A 27320-nucleotide genomic window follows, 5' to 3' on the forward strand; every position below is an offset into this window, starting at 1 on the left:
AGGTAAAACACAACCCTGTGGTGACCCTCAATGAAATCGAGTTTGACTCCTCTGGCTTACATCTTAAAATGATACTTTTATCATCAAACATCCACATCTGCCTATGCCAGGTCCTTGGGAAGGACTTGATAGGTGGACAAAAAATGTCAACTCTGAAAAGATTTACTGTGGTACATTTCTTCACAGGGAGTCAAGGGCATAAAAAGGGTTCTAAAACCCCAAAGACATCTAAACAGGCTGGAATGAATTGGGCAGAAGTACTTCCACCACCTCCTGTACATCCACCTCCCCATAATAATAGTGAAGATTACAACCTCTCTATGAATGAAAGGTACAATAAAAATGGATTTGTAAGTCATTTTAATTCACTTTATTCATTAAATAAAATATAGAAATAATCAACTTAGGGTTCCAAAGGAAGAGATTAAGAAGTAACAACCGAAGAGAAATACTGCATATCTGATCCATTGTATTTTTATATTGTTACATTGTTTCATAGCTATGATCATGAAATTCCTTGCCCGCTACCACCAACAAGAATGTATGTACGGCAGGATGAGCTAGAAGAAGATGACGAACGAGGTCCTACACCACCAATTCGAGGAGCAGCTTCATCTCCAGCAGCAGTATCCTATAGCCACCAGTCTACTGCTACACTAACTCCTTCTCCCCAAGAAGAACTGCAGCCTATGCTGCAAGATTGTCAGGAAGAAATAGCCCATTTGCAACACCCACCAGACCGACGGTATGTTAATTTTAAAAAGTAACTTTTTTATATTTTATGCTAATGCATTTTGTTAGAAGATATTATCTATGTGTCATTAAGATACTTTTGAAAGGAATTATTCATGAAGACTATAATACTTCATTTTTTTCAAGGTCAGGTAGTAAGCACAGATGCATAATTTGGCCATCAATGTATAAAGTGTCAGATTAATATGTCTACAGCATTATTACAAAAGCATGCTTTTTTACAGGCACAAAAGCTATTCTCATCACGCCATATTTTAAAACTCACAGCATTTTAAAAGTATAGAACAGAATGATTAGCAGATTATAGAAATAGAAAGCATGATGAATTAATTGAAAGTAACTGTTGATCATTGTTCTTTCTGCCATATTAAAGCTTAAGGCTATTGGAGAAAATGTTATTACATCCAGTACAACTTTACACAAAACACTTCATTGTGGAATCCATTGTCATAATAGTCATAACAGTCTCAAGATTAGATTACTTTAATAAAAATATACGGTAGTATAAATTTATGGATGGTCAGTCAACCTATGTCTATTAACTGAGCTAATCCTAAATGTAACTTTTGTATTTCAAAGTTATATGTAAGTGATGGTAAATGTTGAGAGTGCAATATTGGGCTTTCATTTCATTTCGTTTCATTTCTTTGATTAACTTGATATGAGTTTCCTGATAGGTTTTGATTTTTTTTTCATACTTCTTATTCTGCAACATCATTTCACTTTCATATTTGTGAGGTTTTTTTTTAAAAAACTTACAGGTTTGCATCCTTCTAAAGCAGTGTTTCTCAACCTTGACCATTTAAAGATAAGTGGACTTCAACTCCCAGAATTCCCAGCTACAGTCGGCTGAGGAATTCTGGGAGTTGTAGTCCACCCATCTTCAAGTAGCCAAGATTGAGAAACACTGTTCTAAAGCATATACAGTCAAATATTCAATAAATTATAACATAAACTATAAAACCTGACCTTCCATGTCACAATTTTCAGATCTAATAATTTTGTAAACTATGGTGAATCAATTCATATTGGTCAATATTACTTTATGAGCTAAATAGACCTGTGGATGACATGTCACTGTATAACGGCATCTTTAACTGTGCTCATACCTTCTTTTTAGGGGACAAAAAACATGGAGATGGAAAATGGGAATGGGAAATGAGCAAAAACTCACTGAAGAAAAATAACAGATGAAGTAGTAGTTTAGGAATGATTATTGGTTAAAATTAACCAATCCTTCAGCAACATGTCTATATTTCCCCATCTCCAAAGCTCTGTTTTCTCATACATTTGTGTGTACAGATATATACATATATCTTTTTTTCCATGTTTATTTTAATATGGATTGTAAAATGAATTGAGTATGTTTCTGAAAAATACTAAGTAAAAAAGAAAAAAGAAACTGCAAAGACATGAAACTCTTGACAGCTCAAACAGAAGGCATGATTTATAGTCTACAACTGCACATAGGGAAGAAATAATTTTTCTCTGAAGAGTTTCAGAAGAAAATATGTTTATCTGAATAGGTTTTTAAATGAAGCCAGGTTATTCTAGATGTTAGTAATCAGAATCATGATGTGATCCCCCCCCAATTGCAAATCATTCCTAGCAGGTTTTTTTGAATCAATTTCCAAATTATCTTCAAGACCACTTCAAAATTTACAGAATACCTAATGTTTCCCATCTCATTACTAATATAAGGGAAATATGCAGAAAATGCTGGCATTTTCCCCTGTCACCATTAAAAGCAGTGCTTCATATTTTTTTCTTGCCATTCAAATGATTGTGTTATACTGTTTTATTTAAACTGTGTAAAGATAAACATATTCAAGTATAACTGATTTTTAAAAAAATATCTAAATTATCAAGCTTCATGTACTATTTTTCTGTCTACTGAATGACTACAATATCATAATTGTAAAGTATTTATTTGATAAACCAAATTCAGAATTTGCAAGTACTTGTTATTTATATCTGCTTCAGATATAACTATCTGAAGGAAAATTCTTCATTTTACTTTACTAACCAATAAGTTTGAATTACAAACCAGTATAAAACTGTATGATGTAATGAATACAAATATTAAAAATGCTATTAACATTAACATTAATTTTTTTAACTATTCGCTCACAGGCGTCAACCTGTGAGCCCACCTCCACCTCCCAGGCCTATTTCACCACCACATACTTATGGTTACATTTCGGGACCTCTTGTATCTGACATGGACACTGATGCACCAGAAGAAGAAGAAGATGAAGCAGACGTAGAAATTGTGAAGATGCAAAACAAAAGGCTTCTTTTGCGTGGCCTTGAACAGACACCTGCTTCAAGTGTGGGAGATCTGGAGAGTTCTGTGACAGGTTCCATGATCAACGGATGGGGTTCAGCCTCAGAAGATGATAACATTTCAAGTGGACGATCTAGTGTTAGTTCATCAGATGGATCCTTTTTTACAGATGCAGATTTTGCACAAGCTGTTGCAGCAGCAGCGGAATATGCTGGTCTTAAAGTAGCAAAACGTCAGATGCAAGATTCTGTGGCAGGTGAGATTTCTTGTTGTCTTTCTATAAATTACCCTCTGAAAACTATAAATCTTGAAGTTCTTTTATGACAGTTGTTTCTTTTTATGTGAATTCTGTGAAAAATAGATGCCTATCAAAAATAATAGTTTCTTTAAATGTAAAACTACAGTAAAACCTTTCTGTCATGTGTATTGGTCTACCTTATCTTAGAAAAATGGAAAGTGGCTAATTTATCTCTATACAGCTCTTTGCAATTTTGTTAGGTTGTAGTCCAAAAAAGAAGAATCATAATGATACAAAACCAATATTAAGATATATATGGACCTGTGGCCTGGGAAGCTCTTCTAGGACTCAAAGGAGGGGAGAAGAGTGGAGCAGCTCGCCCTCCATCTGCACACCATTGTCTTACATCGCACTAGCGCAGTGCTCCGCGAATTTTTTTTAGGAATGTAGTGTGAATGGTATGCTTGGTTGATGTTTGCACCCACTTTTTTTAAAATTCATACTGTTGTATTTTTTGTGTTTAACTTATTTCGTGGGGACTGCATGGGTGAGTGGCTGTGTGTGTATGAGAGGGTTGAGAGTATTGCCTGGTGTCTCCTCCACTGAGTGCCACTGCAGAACTGGTAGGGGCCCAGACTTACTTCCCGTCCTAGAATGAGTGTTAAGGATTGCCTGCTGGATGGTGCGGGAGCTGTGGGAGGGGTTGTGGGGTCTACAGTAGCAGGGGAGGGCCAGAGCATTACGGTCACTATGGGGAGGGGCAGGTATGATGGGAACTTCAGGGCTGGCCATTACCAGGGAAGGAGGGTTTGCTACATCACAGAGATCCCTCCTTCCGGCCCTGTTAGTTCCACTCCAGGGCCAGGTGGCGAGAATTGTCAGGGCCCTGGTCTCAGGCTGTTGTTGCTAAATGCCAGGTCTGTGGTTCACAAAGCTCCCCTTGTCCGGGACCTAATTTTAGACAAGGGGGCAGACCTGGCATGTATTACTGAGACCTGGCTGGGCCCAGAGGGAGGAGTCCCCCTCACTGAAATGTGCCCAGAAGGTTTTCAGGTGCTTCATCAGCCGCGACCCCAGGGAAGGGGTGGAGGAGTGGCTGTCATCGTCTGAGGGTCTTTAGTTCCTCGTAGGATCCCTGCTCCGGAGTTTGTTGGGTGTGAGTCCCTGTTGATGAAGGTGGACCTTGGTGATCAAGTGGGTCTGTTGCTAATGTACCTACCTCCCAACAGCATTGCAACAGCCCTCCCCTCGCTCCTTGAGTCAGTAGCCGAGTTGGCGGTGGGGTTCCCCAGGCTTATGGTTCTGGGGGATTTCAACCTGCCTACACTTGGTGAATGCTCTGATGGGGCGCAGGAGTTCATGGCTTCCATGACAGCCATGGACTTGACCCAAGTAATTCGAGGTTCGACTCATTCAGCGGGTCACACACTTGACCTTGTATTTCTGTTGGAGCAGTGGAGATGTGATCTAGAGTTAAAGGGCATTAAAACCTTGCCCTTGTCATGGTCTGATCACTCCCTGCTGAGGCTTGACTTTCGGAGGCCAATCCCCCACTGTAGGGAGGAGGAACCGATTAGGTGGTTCCGCCCCAGGTGCCTGATGGACCCAATGGAGTTTCAGGCGGCGCTTGGAGAAATACCTGACGCTCTTGTCCACAGTCTGGTGGAGTCCTTAGTCGCTGCTTGGAATACAGCAGCGGCAGGGGCTCTAAACCGGATTGCGCCTTTGCGACCTCTCCGAGGCGGCGGATCCAGGAGGGCTCCTTGGTTCACCGAGGAACTCCGGGAGATGAAATGCCAAAAGAGACGCCTAGAGCACCGCTGGAGGGCCAGTAAATCTGAGTCAGACCGAGCACTGATGAGAGCCTTTATTAGAGCCTATCTCGTGGCAATACGGGTGGCGAAATGTTTGCATTTTGCCGCCCTTATTGCATCTGCCGAATTGCACCCAGCCACCTTGTTTAGAATAACCCGCTCCCTCTTGAAAGGGAGGGATGCGGGTGACCCTCTACAGGGTAGAGCTGAGGAATTTGTTCAGTATTTGACGGATAAAGTCGCTCGGATTCGGACAGAGCTGGACTCCAATTGCACGATACCAGCTGAGGTACCGGGGGAGGGTCCTGAGCATGCTTTATGGATTGAGTTTCAACGGGCTTCTCCTGATGAAGTGGACAAGGCCATGGGAGCGGTGAGTGCCTCCACTTGTATACTGGACCCGTGTCCCTCCTGGCTGGTCTCGACCAGCAGGGAGGTGACACGCGGCTGGATCCAGACGATTGTGAACACCTCTCTCCAGGACGGAATCTTCCCACCCCTCCTAAAGGATGCGGTGGTGAGACCCCTCCTGAAGAAATCGTCTTTGGACCCAGCCATTTTGAGCAACTATCGCCCAGTCTCCAACCTTCCCTTTGTAGGGAAGGTTGTTGAGAAAGTGGTGGCCTCGCAACTCCGACGGTCCTTGGATGAAGCCGATTATCTAGACTCTTTTCAGTCGGGTTTCAGGCCTGGTTACAGCACGGAAACTGCTTTGGTCACGCTGATCGATGATCTCTGGCGGGCCAGGGATAGGGGTCACCCCTCTATCCTTGTGCTTCTTGACCTCTCAGCGGCCTTCAATACCATCGACCATGGTATCCTTCTGCGACGGCTGCGAGAGGTGGGGTGGGAGGCACCGTTTTGCGGTGGTTCTCCTCCTACCTCTCGGACAGGTCACAGTTGGTGTTGGTCGGAGGGCAGAGATCGACCCCAAGGCCCCTCAAGTATGGGGTGCCGCAGGGTTCGGTCCTGTCCCCCCTCCTATTTAACATCTATATGAAGCCGCTGGGTGAGATCATACGCCGGCACGGGATTAAGTATCATCAATATGCAGACGATACGCAGCTGTATCTGTCTGCCCCGTGCCAACTCAGTGAAGCAGTAGAAGTGATGTGCCAGTGCCTGGAGGCTGTTAGAGTCTGGATGGGAGCAAACAAGTTGGCACTCAATCCAGACAAGACCGAGTGGCTTCTGATGTTCCCTCCCAAAGATTGTCCAACTGTTCCATCTCTCAGGCTGGGGGGCGAAATTATACGCCCCTCAGAGAGGGTTCGCAATTTGGGAGTCCTCCTGGACCCACAGCTGACTCTAGAACACCATCTGTCAGCTGTGACCAGGGGGACCTTTGCCCAGGTTCGCCTGGTGCACCAATTGCGACCCTACCTGGATCGGGAGGCCCTTCAGACAGTCACTCACGCCCTTGTGACCTCAAGACTGGATTATTGTAATGCTCTCTACATGGGGCTGCCCTTGAAGAGTGTTCAAAGACTCCAATTAGTCCAGAATGCAGCCGTGCGAGCGATTGTGGGTGCACCAAGGTACACCCACGTTACACCTATCCTCCACGAGCTGCACTGGCTACCTATTAGTCTCCGAATCCGCTTCAAGGTGCTGGTCGCTACCTATAAAGCCCTACATGGCATTGGACCTGGGTACCTGAGAGACCGCCTCCTGCCGATTACCTCTCTCAGACCAATTAGATAGCACAGGTTGGGTCTCCTCCGGATTCCATCTGCCAGCCAATGTCGGCTGGCAACTCCCCGGGGGAGAGCCTTCTCTGTTGCAGCTCCGGCCCTCTGGAATGAGCTCCCTGTTGAGATCCGGATCCTTACTACCCTCCCGGCCTTCCGCAAAGCCACCAAGTCCTGGCTGTTCCAGCAGGCTGGGGGGATCTGAGAAGCATCTACCTCCACAGAAATTGTGAATGTTGGTTTTGTTTTTAATATGTTGTCTTTGTCTTGTTCCCCCCTTTCCCTTGTCTTTTGTGAGCCGCCTGGAGTCCTCCGGGAGTGGGCGGCATACAAGACAAATAAATAAATAAATAAATAAATAAATAAATAAATAAATAAATAAAAAATTAATGCCAATATTTTTCATATTATAAGAAGGCCATGTGCTTCAGGAGGTAAACCCTTCCTAAAGAAAGTATCCATTATCATGTCCTTTTTTTTTGGCAAATCTAAGAGGAGACCTTTAATAGGGTATTCTTGTGTTTGGCAGGCATAGACTTTGGGAAAGGTCCTCAGGTGGGACTTTAAAAATATTAATAAATAGCATGAATTGCATACAGAAACAAATTCAGTTCCCACAAGAGTAAATGACATCATGACTACCATGGGCCATTGGATTTTATATCAAGTAGAGTTGCTGAATGTCTTCAAGGGCAATCTTTTATATTACTGGTGATAATAGTACTGCTCTGAGAAACCTGGAAAACAAAGCTTGCTACCACAAAAAACCAAATCTAGATGCATCTTGCTTGGAAAACAAAATCCCAATTAATAGTCTGCAGCAGTGAATCAGTCTTTATATTAAGAATATTATTAAACAATATGATATTTTATCCAATAATTAGCAATATTTGTTTGTTTGTTTTATTTGTATGACCATCACTCCAAAGCCAAAACTCTGGGCAGCTTACAATCGCAATACAAAGTTATACATTTTTGTTTTTATATATAGTTCATTAATTATTGTGTTTTCAGTTACAGAAGGCAATTGTCTGATTTTTTTTTGGCGGGGGGGAAATAAATCAAAATGCTGTTTCTTTTCTAGGCCATAGACATTATCATGCCTCACACTGCCCTAGACCCACTAGTCCTGTCTCCACTGACAGCAACATGAGTGCTGCTGTAATTCAGAGGGTTCGACCTGCCAAAAAGCAAAAGCACCAGCAAGGACATCTGCGCAGAGAAGTCTACACAGATGGTAAACGCTATTTTTAAATAAATGACTTTCCCAAGTCTTTGTAATTATTTTCTAAGGCTTATCCCAAAGTAAAAGTATTTTAATTTATTTCTCAAATTCATATTCAACAATCAGACTATAAGCATCACTCTTTTATCAATGTGTTCTTATTGTTCCTAAAATATCATATCTATCAATGGACATTTGTTTTCAGCTATTAGCTATCCCTGTAGTTGAGATCAAACCTTGTAAATGGGTGCAACAGTCAGAAATTATGCATGTATAAGATTAAAATCTTCATTAAAATACATCCTTCATCATCTTATTTTTTTTCTTGTCATAGAAAAAATTTAGCATTTAGATAGCATGCAGCAAAATTATTGGATTTTTTTTATCCCTAACCATTATATTTGTTCCATGTGGTTACTTTGTGCACCAAAAGGCAAAATCTAATCATCTCCTTTCATGCCTTCACACACAATATCGACTCCTGCTGAAAAGGTAATGCGTGTATTCTCTAGAGAATATAGGGGGATAATGCAAACATTGTGATGTTGTCTAGAGACAGTCTTTAATGAAAATGCCTCAGGAGGGCCAGTTTTTATTAAACCACCTATTTCATAAAACAATCATGAATTTATGTAAGATATTTTTCCAAAGACCTGCCCATCTTGTCGTGTTTACTAAATTCACTAAAAGGTATGTAGCACAGGCATAATTCCTTCCCAACACACACACACACACACACACACACACACACACACACACAGAGCCCCCCTCTCCCTCCTGGTTCTCATCAACAACAATCTGATTAGGACTTTCATTACCAATCAGAAATATTTCAAAGAGGGGCATCATTTTCCATTATCATATCAAAGCCTAATATTATGGATACTTATCTAGGGTTACACGAAAGGGTTTTCCAGCCACTTCTCCCTGTGATTCCTGCCACTTGACAGAAAAATATAATACAAAGCTCACAGCATGATGAGCAAAAGTAATTTTGCAATGAGTGGTTGTCCCTGTTAGTCTCTGTACTTCATTCTAAGTATTCTCTCTCACTAACATGTGCCTGATATTAGGCTACATTAAGCACAAGCATGATCCCATGCACCTGGTTCATTTGGCTTTTACCCAGACTCCTTTTGTCATTGAAACTGAATGTCCAAAAATTATCTTCTGCCAAGAAATTACTAAAGCAGTTTTCTACATGTTTTTGTTTATTAGTTTTTGTTTTCACTTTAAGTAAAATATATAAATCTCAAAACTGTACCAGGAAAATTAAATTTATGAAAGTCTTGTAATGACGTTTTGCAGGAATTTATAGATACTTTAACTGATTTTATTAGTTCTACATGAGTGCTTCAGTGTGAGAAATCAACTAAGCATAACACCTTGACATGAAAACATTTGCGCTAGGAGAATGCTGAATAAGAAATATTTTCAAGAGCACTATAAAAATATTTTTGTCTAATAAATATAAACAGTGATAAGATTCATCCAGTGCCACTATTTTTTAAACTACTGAATGCTTCTTTTTTAGAGAACTGCATACTTCTGTGGAGTAACTGAAACTAACCTCTTATATATATGCTACATCATCAATAAGGACCATTTACTTATTGAGTACATTATGTAATTGGGCATGAATGTGCTTGTGCTGTAATGAAGTCTAGAACATGATAAACAAGAGTAAAATGTTATTCTTAGATTTTCCATCTTAATTGCAAATCTTTTGAAATTCAGATCAGTTTATTATCAAATACATGCTTGAAAATAAAGCAAAATGCATAGAAAGCATTATACAACATAAAGTGTTGTAAAACATAACAATAGTCCTGTTGGATCAGACCAAGATTAATTTAGCATTCCATTTTTCTTTGTGAATACTTATTTTCTTATAAAAGACTTTAGACAAGATAACTAGCCCATAATTTCCTATCTTTCTCCTTAGTCCCTTTCTAAAAATGGGGGTCATGCTGGTTACCATCTTTTCCTATGGCATTAATCCTGATTAATGTGGTGCTCACCCCAAAGGAACCACTGATGACCGGGTCTGTTTGACTCTCTTCTCCAATGATCAGCCCTCCGGCCCAAACACATCGACCTATCTTGTAGGATTTGTTATGCTTTAATTAAGATAATATTGGAATTGGAATTGGAAAAGTTTATTTATAGGCCGCCCTTTTCCCTGGGGGGACTCAGGGCGGCTTACAACTCATAGGGAAAGGGGATACAAACAATGACATATAAGCACAATACATAATTAAAAAGAACACAACATTCATACCATTCGGGTGGGGATGGATTACAATCTTTAGCCCCAGGCCTGACGGGATAGCCAGATTTTAAGGGCTGCACGGAAGGTCTGGAGGGTGGTGAGGGTACGAATCTCCACGGGGAGATCGTTCCAAAGGGTCGGAGCTACAACCGAGAAGGCTCTCCTCCGCGTGGTTGCCAGTCGACACTGACTGGCAGATGGAATCCGGAGGAGGCCTAATCTATGTGATCTAATTGGTCGCGAGGAGGTAATTGGCAGGAGGCGGTCTCTCAAGTATCCAGATCCACTACCATGAAGGGCTTTATAGGTGGCAAGTAGCACCTTGAAGCGCACCCGGAGATCAACAGGTAGCCAGCGCAGCTCACGGAGGATAGGTGTTATGTGGGTGAACTGAGGTGCACCCACGATCGCTCGCGCGGCCGCATTCTGGACTAGCTGAAGTCGCCGGATGCTCTTCAAGGGCAGCCCCATGTAGAGCACGTTGCAGTATTCCAGCCTAGAGGTCACAAGGGCACGAGTGACTGTTGTGAGGGCCGGTTCAGGTAGGGTCGCAACTGGCGCACCAGGCGAACCTGGGCAAATGCCCCCCTGGTCACAGCCGACAAATGGTGGTCAAAGATCAGCTGTGGGTCCAGGAGGACTCCCAAGTTGCGAACCCTGTCTGAGGGGTGTAATATTTGACCCCCCCAGCCTGAGAGATGGAACACTTGCCAAATTAGTGGGAGGGAAACACAACAGCCACTCGGTCTTTTCCGGGTTGAGCACAAGCTTGTTAGCCCTCATCCAGTCCCTAACAGCTTCAAGGCCCCAGTTCATCACGTCCACCGCTTCATTGAGTTGGCACGGGGTGGACAGATACAACTGGGTATCGTCCGCATATTGATGGTATCTTATCCCGTGTCGCCGAATGATCTCGCCCAGCGGTTTCATATCCCTCTTTAGCCAGAAGTGATGAATCAGCAAACTGCAGCTGGATCAGGAACGTAGCCGCTTCTGAGCTCCACCACTGGATTAGGATTGTTCACTTCTCTTGCAGTAGAAAGAATGCAGCCCAGAATGCTACAGCAATTATTTTCCTCACCCTGTCTCTCCCTCTCCCTTTCAGCCTTTTTTTCCATCTTTTTTTAGTCCCTTCTTCCAGGGGCTGAATTTCTTTTTCCCCTCTGAGCTGCTGGAACCCGAAGTTTTACTCTCCTATACTTTGATTCCAATTTCCTCTCCTCGAGACTACCTCTCCAAATCACCTCATACCCCTGTTCATAATTCAAGAGATGAGGTTCTAGCCACAGCCAATCAAGGAGCACTAGCTAACTAGCCTATCAGATTGGCTGCCTGCAGTCAATCACAGAAGTTCTTATCCAGGTGGAAGAACCAGAACAGCTCAAAGAGTAGAGAAAAATAGCAGCAGCTGTAAGTTTACATAATTTGTAACATGAAAATGCTGCTGATAAAGCAGGGCTATACTAATTATTTATTATTTTGGTAGAAGGTAACCAATTTCACATTTGAAATGAATAAGAATTTTCAAACTAATGTCATCAGAATCCCTTGTTTGTTTTGGGTTATAGCAATTGATTTTCTATAATCATAAATCATAGGATATAAGGGATCTTGGCGATCATCTAACTCAACCTTCCACAAGGGATCCACCACTATAGTCGGTCCTGAGACATAGTCATCCAGTTTTTGTTGAAATATTTCTAATGAGGGTCATTTCATTAAACCAAGAAGCACTCTGTTCATTGTTACACAGTTCTTATCTCTAAGAAACATTTTCTGATGTTCAATTAAAATTGAAATATGCATTAGAAAAATAGTGGAAGGGAAAGTTGGCAATATAGAGCTTTCCTGAGAGGAAGCAATACATTCCAGAGAGGAACCAAATTAAGAGACTATGGAGATGTGAGCTGGATAAGGGAGGGGGGAAAGAGGGTAGCCATACCTTAGAATTTCTCAGGATATATCTAGTACAGTAGATTATACCATATTTTTGGAGTATAAGACGCACCTTTTTCCCCTCAAAAGTCTGGGTGCATCTTATACACCGAATACAGCATTTTTTCTCCCGAAACCCCACCCCCTTCACCAAAATGGCCGTGCGTTGCACCAAAATGGAGTGCTCCTGGGGGCTGCAGAGGGCAGAAATGAGTGAAAACGGGTCATTTTTTGCTCAATTTTGCCCCCCTCCCCCCGCCACCTAAAGGCTATGCATGCCCTTTTTCTGACAAAAAAATGTGGCTGTTTTGTGAAAAACTGACCTGTTTTTGCTCATTTGGGGGGTGCATCCCCCCCAGAGCATTCCACAAGCCTCCTAAAGGGTATTCATGCCCTTTTTAAAAAAACAAATAGGCCCGTTTTCTCGAAAAATTGTCCATTTTTGAGAGGTCTGCAGAGTGCAAAAAAATCTTTTTTTTAATTGCCTCTTTTTTTAATTTGCCTCTTCAAAATCTTGGTGTGTCTTATACTCCTAAAAACATGGTAGCTTTAGCTTGGCAAAATTCTGTCCAATGAAGAATTGAACTTGATTAGATTTCATTGTGTTGTTTTGAGTCTGCATCTGACAATAATTCTTTGTAATTTAAAGTCTTTGTTTCTTATTCTATCCTATAAATAATTCTTAAAAATAAGATAAGATAAGTATTCCCTTGTTTTCTATTAATCCAGTGGCTTTTCTGATCTATTTTCTAGTTCAAATACTATATATCTAAATAAGTTCTATTTTTTTTTTAATTTTACCAAACATTTCATTGGCTTTATATCCTAGACCAACCCCTGGGCCATGGCTTATTTGGAACCGGGTTGCATGTAAGGGGAGCTGCATGCTGGCCTGCTGCTCATACAGCCCTGTACCCCCCCTTCAGCCAAACCATAAAACTGCAAAGCTTGGGGACCACTGACCTAGACTCAAAGTTGAATGAATAAATTGCACTTTTATTAAATATAGGTTCATTTTTTTACATCTGAAATACAAGAGTACATTTTGGTGTTATATGTTCTGCAATGAATTCCTGGCTTTCACAAAGAAAAATGGAAGTTCAGAAAATATCACATTCAATTCAGTAAAAGAAAGATAAGCAGGAATTCAGAGTGTGCCACGTATGGCTGAAAAGTTTCAAGAAGTGTTCTATTTTAGACAGTTATCAGGTATAAGAGAAGGCAGAAACCTATGACAAAGAATATCATATTCTGTGATATTTTTTTGCCACAGAATTCTAGAGGTTTCCTATCTTAGAAAAGAGAATAGAAAAACAGAGAATATTTCTGTACTGAAGAAGAAAATGGAGGGACGACTGAATAATTACCATACACAGAAATTTTGTTACTGAAGGTCAGGGTCAAATAGTTTCTTCAAGACTTGGAAGAGAAAGACAATAGGAGTTGCTATCAGTAATTGCTTTGCAGTAGTTTTTGGCTGGGTGTGCTCACTTTGTTACTTGGCTTGCTGAAATCACAATTGTTCAGGAATCAGGGACTCAAATCAGTTCAAAGGATGAGTATTGTTTATATCTTTTTGTCTGATTCTGGAATCAGTTAATCAGGTGAAGGCAGCTGGCTCTCCCAGGATTCAAATGTAGCCAAGGTTCCAAGACAATTGTTCCTCTAAAATCTAAGAAACCATTATATTAAGTTCAGCTCCTGACTGTATTTGCGTCTAGCCCATTGGAAGACCCTAACAGACTTCAACTCAGATTTCCTGAGGTAAAATCTAGTCCAGACTGGTGGGTCTGGCCTAAGACAGTTCAAATCTGGCTTCAGAGGAGGTAAAAAGATAATCTCTCTCCCTCCCCCTCCCCGAGAAGCAAAAGATTAGTAAGTAAAGGAGAGCAAGCTCTCTAAAGTTATGGATAGAAATAGAAAAGGAGATGAGTGGGGTTTTCCTTCTTTTAGATATGTGTGTCTTGAGATGCAAGCATTACAAGTGCAGATAGTCCTTTTGAGAAATAGAAAACAAAAAAGTAACAGTTGAATGAAAGAGATTGCAAAAGAAGCAAAACGTGGGAAAGGTTGATCCAGCTGATTCTGTTGGGTTAAAGGCATTCCTCCTAGCCTGAATAAAAGACTTATTCAAAGCTTTATGGCTCTGAAAAGAATTTTCACACGTCTTTTAATTAGCAACAATATTCTGAGGAATAGCAGGTAAATGTGCCTATTGGTCTAACAAAGGAAAGTCGTAGGGTGAATTTCTATTGAATTTATATTTTTAAACAGATATGTTTTTGCAATCTTTGCCAATATTTTACCAAAACCTGGTAATAAATACCAATCAAGCTGAAGGATATACAGTTTTATTGCGTAAAAATCTTATGAGTGATTTTTACATAATTTTTATTAGAATCATGTCCAGTATGCAAGGGCCTTATGAAAAGGACTGTTGAAGGCATCTTACTTTTCTTGAAAATTCTTGGATACTTTTCCCAACCAGATGTGGCCACCAAACTCATTCTAGTACATACGTGTACTAATGTTATTGTAGAAGGATACTGTACAGAACTTTCAGGGATTTAATCAGGTGCCACAGTGCGCCATTCATTGCTACTTAATAACAATTTCACCATCCTCAAGAACTATTGGTACTAAATGTAATTACCTATTATACTATTTCAGGGTGTAATTTTTAGAGATGATTTTTTTTGTGTCAAATGGAAGATCAGACTGCCTGAAATATTGAATCTAAACATTAGCTGAAAGACAATAGTACACAATACCAAGTATCCGAGGAAACACTTTTTGAAGCTCTACAAGACCAGTCCTGAGTAATGCAAAATAGTAAGCTAGCTGTTCATATGGATGTGGTGACCAAATGTTTGATGCCAGTAGTATGAAAACACAATTCTGTTTTAAAGCAGCTATTTCATATTGTGTTACCTTCTGATTGAAAACATGACTACTTGCAGCAGGGGGTTACATCTGAAATATTTTAAGGAGCTATCTACATTTCGTTCATTCAATTTACAACAGAATAGTTAGATTGATTTTCTTTCTCCAAATTAATTTTCCCATGGTCCTTGTATTCCCCCCACCCCCTGGTACAATTTTGTTGAAAATTGCAGTTCTTTTTTTTTCTAAATGTACATATGGAAGATTTTCCCTGTAGGACATGCTATCAAACAGAACTGGTTAATTGTTTTTCTTAAGCAAGCAGCAATATGCAGACATGAATAAATGAAATAGTTGAACACAGCTGACCTTTTCCAGTTACCTCTGAGTTCCATTTATTGGTTTGATGTCACTCTGTGATTTATTTTTTATTTCTCACCATGGAGGCCTCCATTTTCTTTTTTAATAACTAAGTGTGCCTGTTTGCTGCAGATGAAGCAGATTGATTCTGGATTTTCTCTGTGAGTTGAGCTGTTAAATAAATACCACAGGGGTGAAATAGTGTTGACCTCTGAAAAGTTTCCTTTTTTATTTGAAAGATTCCTCTCAGCAAGGAATGATATGTTGTAATGAATGTTTCTCTACCTTCTCTGCACGTTTTGATAAAGCTTTCTATAAAGAGCATAACTCTTTATGCCAATCGTTACTAGCATATACAATAATAATAATAATAACAACAATAACAATAAACAAACTATATGTCAGGTTTCCAAAAAATGCCCTAATTGATTCATGAACCTTGGACCAAATTTCAAAGGAAAATTAGTCATTTATTAGGAGCATTCATTTTTGGCAAGATCTATTTGCAGTCAGACCTAAGCTTTGCTTGAGTTATAGCTGAACTTTACCCCTGTTCCTTCTTTCCCCTCAGTCTGTGTCATAAATCACATTCCCCAATGAGGTTCACCCCTCCCAAGTTTGCTGCAGTAATCTGAGTCGAAAGTATGCATGGAATGCGCTCCCCCTTTTTCTCTCATCATGATAACTTTGGGAGTTGACACTTTACATATATGCATACATATTGAATTACTTTCCCCTTAAATTGAATCTGCATTTTATCATGTTTCTTCCTAACATATGGTTGGTTATATTCTACCATAAAAGATTAATCGTTAAGTAACTGAATTTTACAACTTTATTTTATAACTAAATTAAACAGAACATGCAAGTGCTATCAGAGATTAGCGGACACGTGAATGGTCTCACTGAGTCTTTATGTATTTTGAGAGTACCAGTCATTAAAGCATGAAATAATAGCCTGTAAAGGACAGTGCCTAAGTTAACAGTATGGGGAGGTCAGTATGAGGCAAGGCACCTTCAGCACCAATTCAACGTGGTTAGGGTTAGGGTATAATGTTTTAATGGCTGTATAATTGAGTTAACCTTAAGTTGGCAAATGTATTTTGTTATCTCATTTCTAGCAAGCAACAGCTGAGGCAGACTACTATTCAATTATTACCACTTACTCTTAACAGCAACAAAGCTAGCAGAAGTGATAGTATTCCAGCTGAGCTGGAATTTGGAAATCTCAAAAGTGGCAACAGGATTGGGAAATATCAGTTTACATTCCAATCCCAAAGAAGGGCAGGGCTAAAGAATGTTCAAACTACCATACAGTTGCACTCATTTCACATGCTAGAAGATTATGCTTATTAGACTTCAGCAGTATATGAACTACCAGAAGTACAAGTTGGGTTTCGAAGCAGCAGAGGAATTAGAAAGCAAATTGCCAACATTTGCTGGACTATGGAGAAAGGAAAAGAATTCCAGACCAACATCTACTTCTGCTTCATTGACTAAAGCCTTTGATTGTCTCTTTTGCAACAAGCTATGGCAAGTTCTTAAATGGGAGTACCAGACCATCTTTCCTGTCTCCTGTGAAATCTGTATGCGGGTCAAGAAACAAGAAGTTCAGTTACAGCCAGACATGAAACAAGTGATTGATTCAAAATAGGGAAAAGAATACAACAAGACTATATATTGTCACCATGCTTATTTAACTTACTTACAGTAAGTTACTTATGTGAAATGCCGGGCTGGATGAATACATGTTAGTTTTAAGATTGCCAACGTCAGTTATGCAGACAATACCATTCTAATGGCAAAAGATGAAATGGAACTGAAGAGCTTTTTGATGAGAGTGAAAGAGGAAAGTGCAAAAGTTGGCTTGAAACTCAACATTAAAAAAACTAAGATCGTGGCATTCAAATAGCAAATCCATGAAGGGGAAATAGAAAGGGAAGAAACGGTTATAGACAGTAGTGACAGATTTTATTTTCTTTGCTCCAAGATCACTGCAGACTGCAGCCATAAAATTAAAAGACACTTGCTCCTCGGGAGGAAAGCTTTTGCCAACCTAGGCTGCATATTAAAAAACAGAGACATTACCTTGCTGAGAAGACACCATATAGTCAAAGCTTTTGGTTTTCAAAATAGAAATGTAAGAATTGAATCAAAAGGAAGGCTGAATGCTGAAGAATTAATGCTTTCAAATTGTGATGTTGAAGAAGGGATCAAATCAGACAGTCCTAAAGAAATCAACTCTGATTGTTCTTTGGAAGACAGATACTGAAGTTAAGGCTCAAATACTTTGGCCACCTAATGAGAAGAGGTAACTCATTCAGAAAAGACCTTGATGATGGGAACTATTAATAGCAAAAGGAGAACAGGATGGCAGAGGGTAAGATGGTTTGATAATGCCATTGGCACAATGAACATGAATTTGAGCAAACTGCAGGAGACAAAGGAGGACAGGGAATTTAGCTTGCTATGGAGTCAAATACAACTTAACAAATGAGCAACAAAAACTGTCAATAGTGAATTAATAAATGGATTTTATGTACTTACTCTGTAATACACTTTAAATTGAATACGTTTTTGGGACAAGGGAATATCTGATAGACACCTATATTCCTTGAAATGCATTTCTCAATAAATGGTATCTCTAATTATAAAGTTTGATAACTACTGTAGTCCTAAGGGTCTTTAGATATAGAATATGCCTAGGTACTTGTAAGCATCATCCTTTGCTAATGCTTTCACTATATTTCCATTTCCCAGTTCTATTCCTTCTGTTTTTTCCATTTTTCCTCGCCACATGGATAATATAGCACATTTTTCAAGCCCAAAGTTCATTTTGATGTCACTGCTGAACAGTTGAACTGTGTTGAGTATTGATTTAAGTTCAGTGGGGCTTTTTGCATACATTTTAAGTCATCCATGTATAGTAGATGGTTTGCCATGTTGGCTTGAGATTTGTTATCCCAGTTTTGTGTTTCGTAGGATTATTGTCAGTGGAATTAATGCAATGTTGAACAGTAGTGGTGAAAGTGAATCCCCTTGGAAGATTCCTCGTCTGATGTTGACTTCACCAATGTGCTCCCTATTTGTTGTTAGAACTGTTTTCCATTTTTGCATATACAGATGTTTTGCTGATTCCAAAGTTTTCCAGACAGGTGTTAATCTAGCTGTGCGGTAATGAGTCAAAGGCCTTCTTGTAATCCATCCATGCCATATTTAAATTTGTTTTTATTTGTTTTGCATTTTTAGTACCATTTTATCTATGAGCAGCTGATCTTTTGTTCCTCTTGATTTTTTATAATTTCCTTTTTGTTCTACTGGATAAAAACTGTTTTCCATCAGATGATTGAATACTGAATTTGCAAGAATCCTTGTAAAAAGTTTGAACGTTGTTGGCAGACAAGTAATTGGGCGATAGTTGCTTGGTTCTGTGCCTTTTCCTGGATCTTTCATTGTCAAGTATGTTCGGCCATCTGTTAACCATTCTTCACTTGTTGCATTTTGAAGCATTTGATCAAATTGAGTGGCAATGAGATGATGGAGGCTTGTGAGGTGTTTTAGTCAGTATCCTTGCAGTTCATCCAGGCCAGGTGTACTCCAGTTCTTGACCTTCTTTGCTTGTTTTGCCGCCATGTCAGTTTAAATAAGAATATTTTCCACCTTGTTTTGTGTTGTTTGTTGTTGAATATCTTTGATCCAGGAGGCAGTGTTGTTGTGTTCCACTGGGTTTTCCCACAGTTCTTATTCAAAAGAGCCAAGATGACGCAGTGGTTAGAGTGCAGTACTGCAGCCACTGCAGCTGACTGCTAAGCTGCAGTTTGGTGGTTCAAATCTCACCGGCTCAAGGTTGACTCAGCCTTCCATCCTTCCGAGGTGGGTAAAATGAGGACCCAGACTGTGGGGGCAATATGCTGACTCTGTAAACCGCTTGGAGAAGGCTGAAAGCCCTATGAAGCGGTATATAAGTCTAACTGCTATTGCTATTGCTATTTTCTTTACATGGGTGAATATTAATTTGGATTTGATTTTCATCAAGGGACCGGTAGAAGAGGTGTTGGTTTCTTCTGAACTGGACATTTTCACAATATTGTTTTATTCGTCCTTCGTATCTTTCAATTTTTCTTGCCGTTGCTATTGCACATTGTTTTAGTTCTTCCATAATTTTTGTTATCGTTTTTTCTCTCCAGTTTGTATTTTTTGTATAAACTATTTTTCAGCTTTTTCTTCTTTAGTTTTCCTTTTTTTAAGAACTTCAGATTGCTGATATCCCCTCGTAGTTTTTTAATTTTATTTTCAAGTCGAATTTTCCACTTTGGTGTTCCAGTGGGTTTCTTTTTTGGCATTTTATAACCTAGTTCTGCAGTTATAATGGTGGCTGTGCTGTACATATTGTTGTTGTTGTTGTTGTTATGAGAATTGTATCACAGCGGCCAGTTGTTTTGCCGGATTTGGCATTGATTACTAGTTGGGCCCCACCCAGGGGCTAGGACGTCGTAATGTATTTTTGTAATATGCGTGCAGATCGAAGCAGTGCGGCTTTTTGCATTTAACCGATGGTGATTTTGTCAATTTTTAATTGTTTTAAATGTAATTCCAGTGCTTTTGGAATAGCACCCAATGTGCCGATTACCACCAGATCTACCACTGCTGGTCTGTGCCATAATCATTGAATTTCAATTTTTAAGTCCTGGTATTTCGCAATTTTTTCATGTTCCTTCTCATCAACCCTGCTATCCCTTGGTATTGTGATGTCTATGATTGTAACTTTATTTTTCTCAACAAGTGTGATTTCTGGTGTGTTATGCGCCAGTATTTAATCCGTTTGTATACGAAAATCCCACAAGATCTTGACCATCTGATTTTCGGTGACTTTCTGGCTTATGTTCCCACTAGTTTGTTATTGTTTTAATATTATAATTTTTGCACAAATTCCAGTGGATTATTTGTGCTACTGAATTGTGCCGCAATTTATAATCAGTGTACGTGATTTTTTTTATAGCAGCTGAGTATGTGATCAACAGTTTCATCAACTTTTTTGCAAAGTCTGCATTTGGCATCATCCGAGGATTTTTCAATTTTGGTCTTTAATGGCATTTGCGCGGATAGCTTGTTCTTGCATAGCCAGGATTAGTGACTCTGTTTCTTTTTTTAATGTACCTGTTGTTAACCATAACCAAGTTTGCTCACTGTCCACTTTATCTTTTATTTTTTCCAGAAATTGGCCATGCAATGCTTTGTTCTGCCAACTCTCCAGTCTTGATTTTATCACATCTTTTCTGTATTCTTGTTTCGTATGTTGGGCCTTCAGTAGATTTTTGTTCTTTACTTCGATTAATAGATGTCCTTGACTTTCTTTTAAATAATCAGCCAGTGCATGTTTTTCTTCTTCAACTATTTGCTTCACTTGTAATAATCCTCTGCCCCCTGATTTTCGGGGCAGGTATAGTCTATCAGTGTTACCACGTGGGTGTAAACTGTAGTGCATTGTCATTAGTTTCCTGGTTTTTCAGTCCAAAATGTCCAAATCAGCTTGTGTCCAGTTAACTATACCAGCTGTGTATCTTATAACTGGTATTGCCCAGGTATTTATGGCCTTGATTGTGTTTCCACCATTCAATTTAGATTTCAAAATGTATGTATGTATGTATGTATGTATGTATGTATATATATATATACATCGAATATTCGATTCCCAACAAGGGTGTGGCTAGCTGATGAGAGCTAAATAGCTTGAAATAGATCTATACTAGTCTCCCTTTATTTATTTATCAGCATAAATATAACATATATATATATATATATATATATATATATATATATATATATATATATATATATATATATATATATATATTATATTATATTATATTATATTATATTATATTATATTATATTATATTATTATATTATATTATATTATATTATATTATATTATATTATATTATATTATATTATATTATATTATATTATATTATATTATATATTATTTGGTTAATCTTTGGTGAGATTCACAGCCTTTGGTAGCTCAACAGCTCTATTGCTGTTGTTGTTGTTGTTATGAGAGAATCACTCTGTTTACATGGCATTCATAATTTGGAGCCATAGTTTTACAATCCTACAGCAAATATTTGAACTGAACGTAGGTGAGGCATGCTTAATAAATGTGTTCTCAGAAAATTTCAAAATATATGAAAACAACAAAAAGCACAGATTTAATTGTGAACTTAAATTTGTTATATTTATTGAATACTTGTACTTGTACTTGACGCCTCTTCACCCATCGTGGGTATAGGCGACTTCCATGGAATTTTGACGCCACTGTTGGATACGGCGATCCATGGATCCATTCATTTATTGAATAATGTTCCCTTTTCTCCTATTTGTAGATCTACCGCCCCCACCAGTGCCACCTCCAGCTATAAAATCACCTACTGCCCAGTCCAAATCTCAAGTGGATATACGGCCTGTGATGTTGCCAAAGTTGTCCTCTATAGAACCAAGAACAGAAAGAGCAGTTGAAAGAAAAGGAATAGGCTATAAGGGAAAAGAAGGCTCTGATGGCTGTCAGCATTCTGATATGTGGACATGTTCAGGGGAGCGTAGAGAATCACAGGAACAGCAAAATGATAGTAAGCTAAGAGGAAACAAACCAACAAGACGAGATGGCACACCAGCAAAAACGCATCTTCTCCCAGGTGAATTAATACATTGATTTTATTTTTATGAATGACTATGTTGCATGTTAACATAAAGACACTAAAGTATATTTCACACTGGCATAAAATTTTTGAAGGTGATTATGTATAGCACAGAATCTTAAATCTTTAAATTATATAATAGTAAAAAAAAACAAATAATACAAAACGCTATTCAACAGGAAAGAAATCAAACAATTGATAAATCCTAATTTTCTTCTATGAAGTGTTGTGTACTTACCTCTTCTAGGTTATCTCTATGACCTTATTTTCCCAACTTCTTTAAAAGCATATTTCTAGAAGCAAAAAAACAAGAAAACAAAGTACAAATTCAGCCCTTTGGTAACAGCGAAACAGGATGACAAAATGGGAGTTATTTATCATGCACCTAAGTGGGTAATGGAGACAACAAATATTGAACAAGGAAATCATTGATAAGTTATATTGAACTGGTCTACTTTTCTGGAACAATCAGTAAGGTCTACAACAAAAATCTCTACAGTCCTCAGTATAAAATTTTATCCAGGCCAGCTCTTGATATCAGCTAACCTGAACATGAAAGAGCATACTAGAAATTGAGTAAATTACATAAATGAACACCAAAGCAAGACGTATGTGACAATGGGTTAGGATAAAGAGAAGTCAGTAGGAAGTTACTCCACTATTTTGTACCTTTTGCTTTACAATTTATATATTAATGGCAAAAAGCAAGTGGCAAAAATTGCTGCTGAATTGAAAGCACTATTAATGATTAATGTATTAGCTTCTAAAACAGTCTTTAAAATGCTAGGAAAAAGCTTGTGCATTGATTAATGATTCATAGAATTTTTGAGTTAGAAACTTCACAATGTATATCTTTCTTACTCTATATGTATTTATGTCAATAATAAATCTTCACTTCAAAAAACTGATCCTAGCCAACATCTGTCTAAAGATCTATTGGAATCCCCATATTTAAGATTAAATGATAGTTCTGGAAGACCAAGAACTAAGTAAGGTTTAGATTAACAACTGTATATAGTAAAATATGAGTCAGCGCGTACTTTTTATTCAATAAATATTCAAAGTTGAGTATTTGCCATTCTCTAATAAAAACAGCTTTTAGTATCTAGTTATTGCAAATACTAAGATAAATGGGTTAGTGATCTCAGATTATAATCTATTCACAGGCATTAATATATACTATTAGGATACATAATAGAGCTTGTTGCTTATAGCCATTGTATGCCTATTGTTAGTTATCTTTAAATTTATTGGCATTCAGAATAATTCCCATTATTTGCGGGTTTGATACTAAAAGTGACAATAATAGTTCTGCACATACTGTACATACACATACACACAAACAATCATACACTATTTCCCCTCACACTTCCTCTTTCTCCCTGACACACAAAGACAACCCACTTTCAAACAACAATATCACAGGATCACTATGTTCATATTGTTTTTGCTATTGTGAATGAGGAGGTTGATGTGTATGATAAGGAATTGTTCAATGAATTGACATGAACCAATTTGATTTTGTGTTCTTGACTTGTCTGCTGATCAGAATTTTTTTTTTCCTTCCTGGCATTTCATATATGAGACCAACAAACATTACCAAGTTATTTAAATATCCAAGGGGCAAGGAAGAGAGAGAACTTGGTCAAAGTTGATTAATACTAGATTATTATTTTGTTTGTTTGTTTGTTTTCCACATTTCTCAACCAATCCCCCATTTCTCTGAGAGAGGGACTATAATATGATCCAAAATATTATTCACCAAACTTTATCTAAATCAGTTTTTCTAAGTTTTGTAAGATCACTTACAAAAGTGATGTATGCCACAAGCAGTTTGTTATAAGATTACTGTAAGTCCCCGAATGTCAAATCGTATGGTGCTTTATAGAAATCAACCTCCAAAGTCTTACCACTTGGAATGTAAAGAGATTTTTTTTCCATTCAAGAGGATCTTTCTACTTGACTTCAAAGTTTTTCAAAGCCTTTCTTTAAATCAATTTGAATCCGAACTCTTAGCATTTAAAAATGTTTAGAAACAACACTTGCTGGGTATGTGAGCATTTCATCTAAGGCATTACTAACATATGTGCATATCTTTTTAGAGGATATTTTGCCATACTGTAGACCAACATTTCCAACATCTAATAATACTAGAGATCCTAGTTCTTCAAGCTCCATGTCATCCAGAGGATCAGGAAATAGACAAAAGGCAGAGCAAGCAAACTTAAGTCGAAGGAATATTGCAGAAATGCAGGTATTTGGAACTTATGAACAAGGAGAAGATGAAGATGAATTGCAGGTAATGTGAGTTTCAGTAGTTATTAGAAATATGAAAACTAAAAGCTTGTCCTCATAGCAGAACATTCTTTTATTGATATTTTACAGAATTTAGAGTTATAGTAGAAAAATTATAATTGCAGTTGTACTGTAGCTTCATATTTATTTAAGGCCGAATAAATCTATAAAAAGTTGGGCAATTTTACAGGTTTTGTTCTTTATTATCAATATATGATATACAGTTTAAAATGTATAATGGTGTATCATACAATCATAAAAATCAAGGCATCAAAGACCTTTGAAATGTAAATATTATATTAGAGCCATAATTATGATAAAGAAGTAATTGTTGTATTCCCTGATTGGAAGAACCATTTGAGAATGGTTTTTTGAAAACAAAAATCTCATTACAAAGTCCTCAACTTATGACCACAATTGAGCCCAAAATTTCTGTTGCTAAATAAGACATTTGTTAAGTGAATATTACTCCATTTTGCGACCTTTCTTGCCACAGTTGCTAAGTGAATTATTGTTAAGTTAGTAACACAGTTGTTAAACGAATCTGGCTTCCCCTTTGATTTGCTTGTCATAAAAAGTGATCACATGATTTCAGGATACTGCAATAAATATGAGTCAATTGCCAAGCATCTGAATTTTGATCACATGAGCATGAAGAGGCCGCAATGTGTGTGAAAAATAATCAGAACTCACTTTTTTCAATGATGATATAATTTTGAACGGTCACTAAATGAACTGTTGTAAATCAAGGACTATCTGTATTTAAAAGAATTTTTAAAAAACTACATCATGTTTTGACTGCTTCTTATGTTTGTCTTTTTTATGCATACAATTTCTGAAATGGGACATAAAAATACTTTGAGAAATATAATGCACAGTAATTTGTGTTATTGCTTTACAGGAGACCGAAAGCTGAAGAAGAGATGTATTATAACACATTTCTGAAACTTAATCACAAAGATATCACTTAAGATGCCTCAAGTCTGATGATATTTGATGCCAGAAAGAATAATGTTCAGTGCAATCAGAATGAACACTTTTTCATGTTTTTTGTCTTATTGTCAGAATCTTTATTTTAAAGCTCTTTTAAAAATCTAATTATTAATATCCCATGGTTATTTTAGGTAATGGAGAGGGTGTTTGATCTGTCCACAAGACCAATTAAGCTGCTTTTTTTTTTTTGGTGCTATGTTTTTGGACAAAAAAGAAAGTGATTATTTTCTTTCATTGGAAACAAAGCAGTATAATCTAGAGAAGTGACCAGTTGCATTTATAAATCCTTATAAAAGGCATAGTCAGACTGCTACTTTCCCAAACATTTTAGATTTAAACTCCCATAAACCAATAGTTACGAATTATGGGTAGTATTATCAAAATTCTTAAGGGTACTAGGTTGTCCCCACCTGGTATAACTGCCATTGATAAACCTATAAAATGTTGCAAATAATTACATCTACACAAAAGACACAATGTTATTATACAGGCTGTATTGCTGTCTGTGACATTGTATTGTTTTCCACCAGCCACATCCCCTTGTTATCAAAATACAAATTTATTCAATTTGGATTATGGTGGCATATTGTGTAAATACATAAACAGTTTCTGAATTCCTTTAGTAATTTAATTTGTCTAGAGCCTAATCCATTTAATCATTGCATTATTTACTGAAAGTGTTCTTTAGGATAGGAAGAAAGCATGTCAGTGAGAACTTGGCAGTTACATTATAATTTAAGTTTACCAAAAGAGTCAAGCAGTTGTTGGCCTCAATCAATGCTATTCAAAATAATTTTAAAAATGCAATGGACATTTTACACTATCATTGAGAAATATATCAACCTGACTGGCCCAAATCTCAGACCTCTACTTTATAGTGTCAATTTACCTTAAATAAAAAGTGCCACTTAATGGTTATTTGGTTCTTGGGGGTTTCTTTGGGGGAGGGTATGTTTGGTTTTTTTTTAATGCACTGTTTATTTTATTTTTTATTTTTGGTTTTAAAAGCACAATCACTAAACTTTATTTGTAAAACATTGTAACTATTAATAGTTTTTGTCTTACTGTAAGATGCTTTGTGTTCTTTTTTCATATTTTGTTAATGTTCTGTGTTTGTATTGGAAATATTTGAATGCTTCACAGATGGTAAAAATAGCAAAGCTTAAGAATGGACCATAAGCAGAACATTATATCATCTTAAGGATTTAAAATTCTTGAGTTTGTGGTGGCTTATCTTGACATTGAACTTCCACAGAAACTGAAATAGAGCCATTAGTTCCTTTTGAAATTACAGGATGATGTCCTCTGTAGATTTTTATTATCTTTTTTGTAATTATAAATATATTTTTTGTCATCGATGCTAATGGAAAACTGTGTATTTGTTTATGGACAATTTTCAGGCCTAGCCTCATCAGGAAAAAATAAAAAAATAATACTTTGGTATTTACTGAGGGCTAAAAAAATTCATTTAGTCAATTTTTAAGAAAAAGTTACCATAAAAAGAGTGCAGTACTGAGGGAACAACCCATGTGATTGTTTTTCATTATGTTCATGTAAAAAAACTTCCATATTTTAGCCATAATTTTGCATACCAAGGAATCAGTAATCATAAAAGTAATTTTTGTCACATTATTTATTAAAAACATTCTCAAATACATCTTTTCTTGTCAAGACCTGTTTTGTCCAGAATTTACTTAAAGGCATTTTGTATTATTGGGTATAAAATCAAATGGTCATTTTCATTGTGAATCAAACAATGTTGTTATAAGCAACAAAACATTAGAATTATATGCTCAGGAATTTCATAAAAGCTGACTTTGCAATCATAAAGCTCAGTTGGGGATGATTTATTTTGGATTCTCTACCCAAAGGGCCA

At 37.7% G+C, this 27320-nt stretch overlaps 1 protein-coding gene across 3 annotated transcripts in view; it reads left to right on the forward strand.

Annotated features, from left to right (window-relative positions):
- The window catches only part of ROBO1 (roundabout guidance receptor 1), a 229848-nt gene extending 202759 nt beyond the window's left edge, over nucleotides 1-27089 (forward strand). For 2 of the 3 annotated variants that reach the window (XM_032220175.1, XM_032220176.1), the window contains 7 exons: nucleotides 187-331; nucleotides 500-745; nucleotides 2887-3296; nucleotides 7868-8020; nucleotides 21845-22153; nucleotides 24259-24455; nucleotides 25353-27089. In XM_032220175.1, the coding sequence (XP_032076066.1) occupies nucleotides 187-331; nucleotides 500-745; nucleotides 2887-3296; nucleotides 7868-8020; nucleotides 21845-22153; nucleotides 24259-24455; nucleotides 25353-25367 (1475 nt within the window). In that variant the 3' untranslated portion in view covers nucleotides 25368-27089. The remainder of the gene's footprint in view (nucleotides 1-186; nucleotides 332-499; nucleotides 746-2886; nucleotides 3297-7867; nucleotides 8021-21844; nucleotides 22154-24258; nucleotides 24456-25352) is intronic. The other variant, XM_032220177.1, reaches the window with a different exon arrangement.
- Nucleotides 27090-27320: the final 231 nt, after the last annotated feature.

The sequence above is a fragment of the Thamnophis elegans genome, chromosome 6 (assembly GCF_009769535.1).
Source record: "Thamnophis elegans isolate rThaEle1 chromosome 6, rThaEle1.pri, whole genome shotgun sequence".
Lineage (NCBI taxonomy): Eukaryota > Metazoa > Chordata > Lepidosauria > Squamata > Colubridae > Thamnophis > Thamnophis elegans.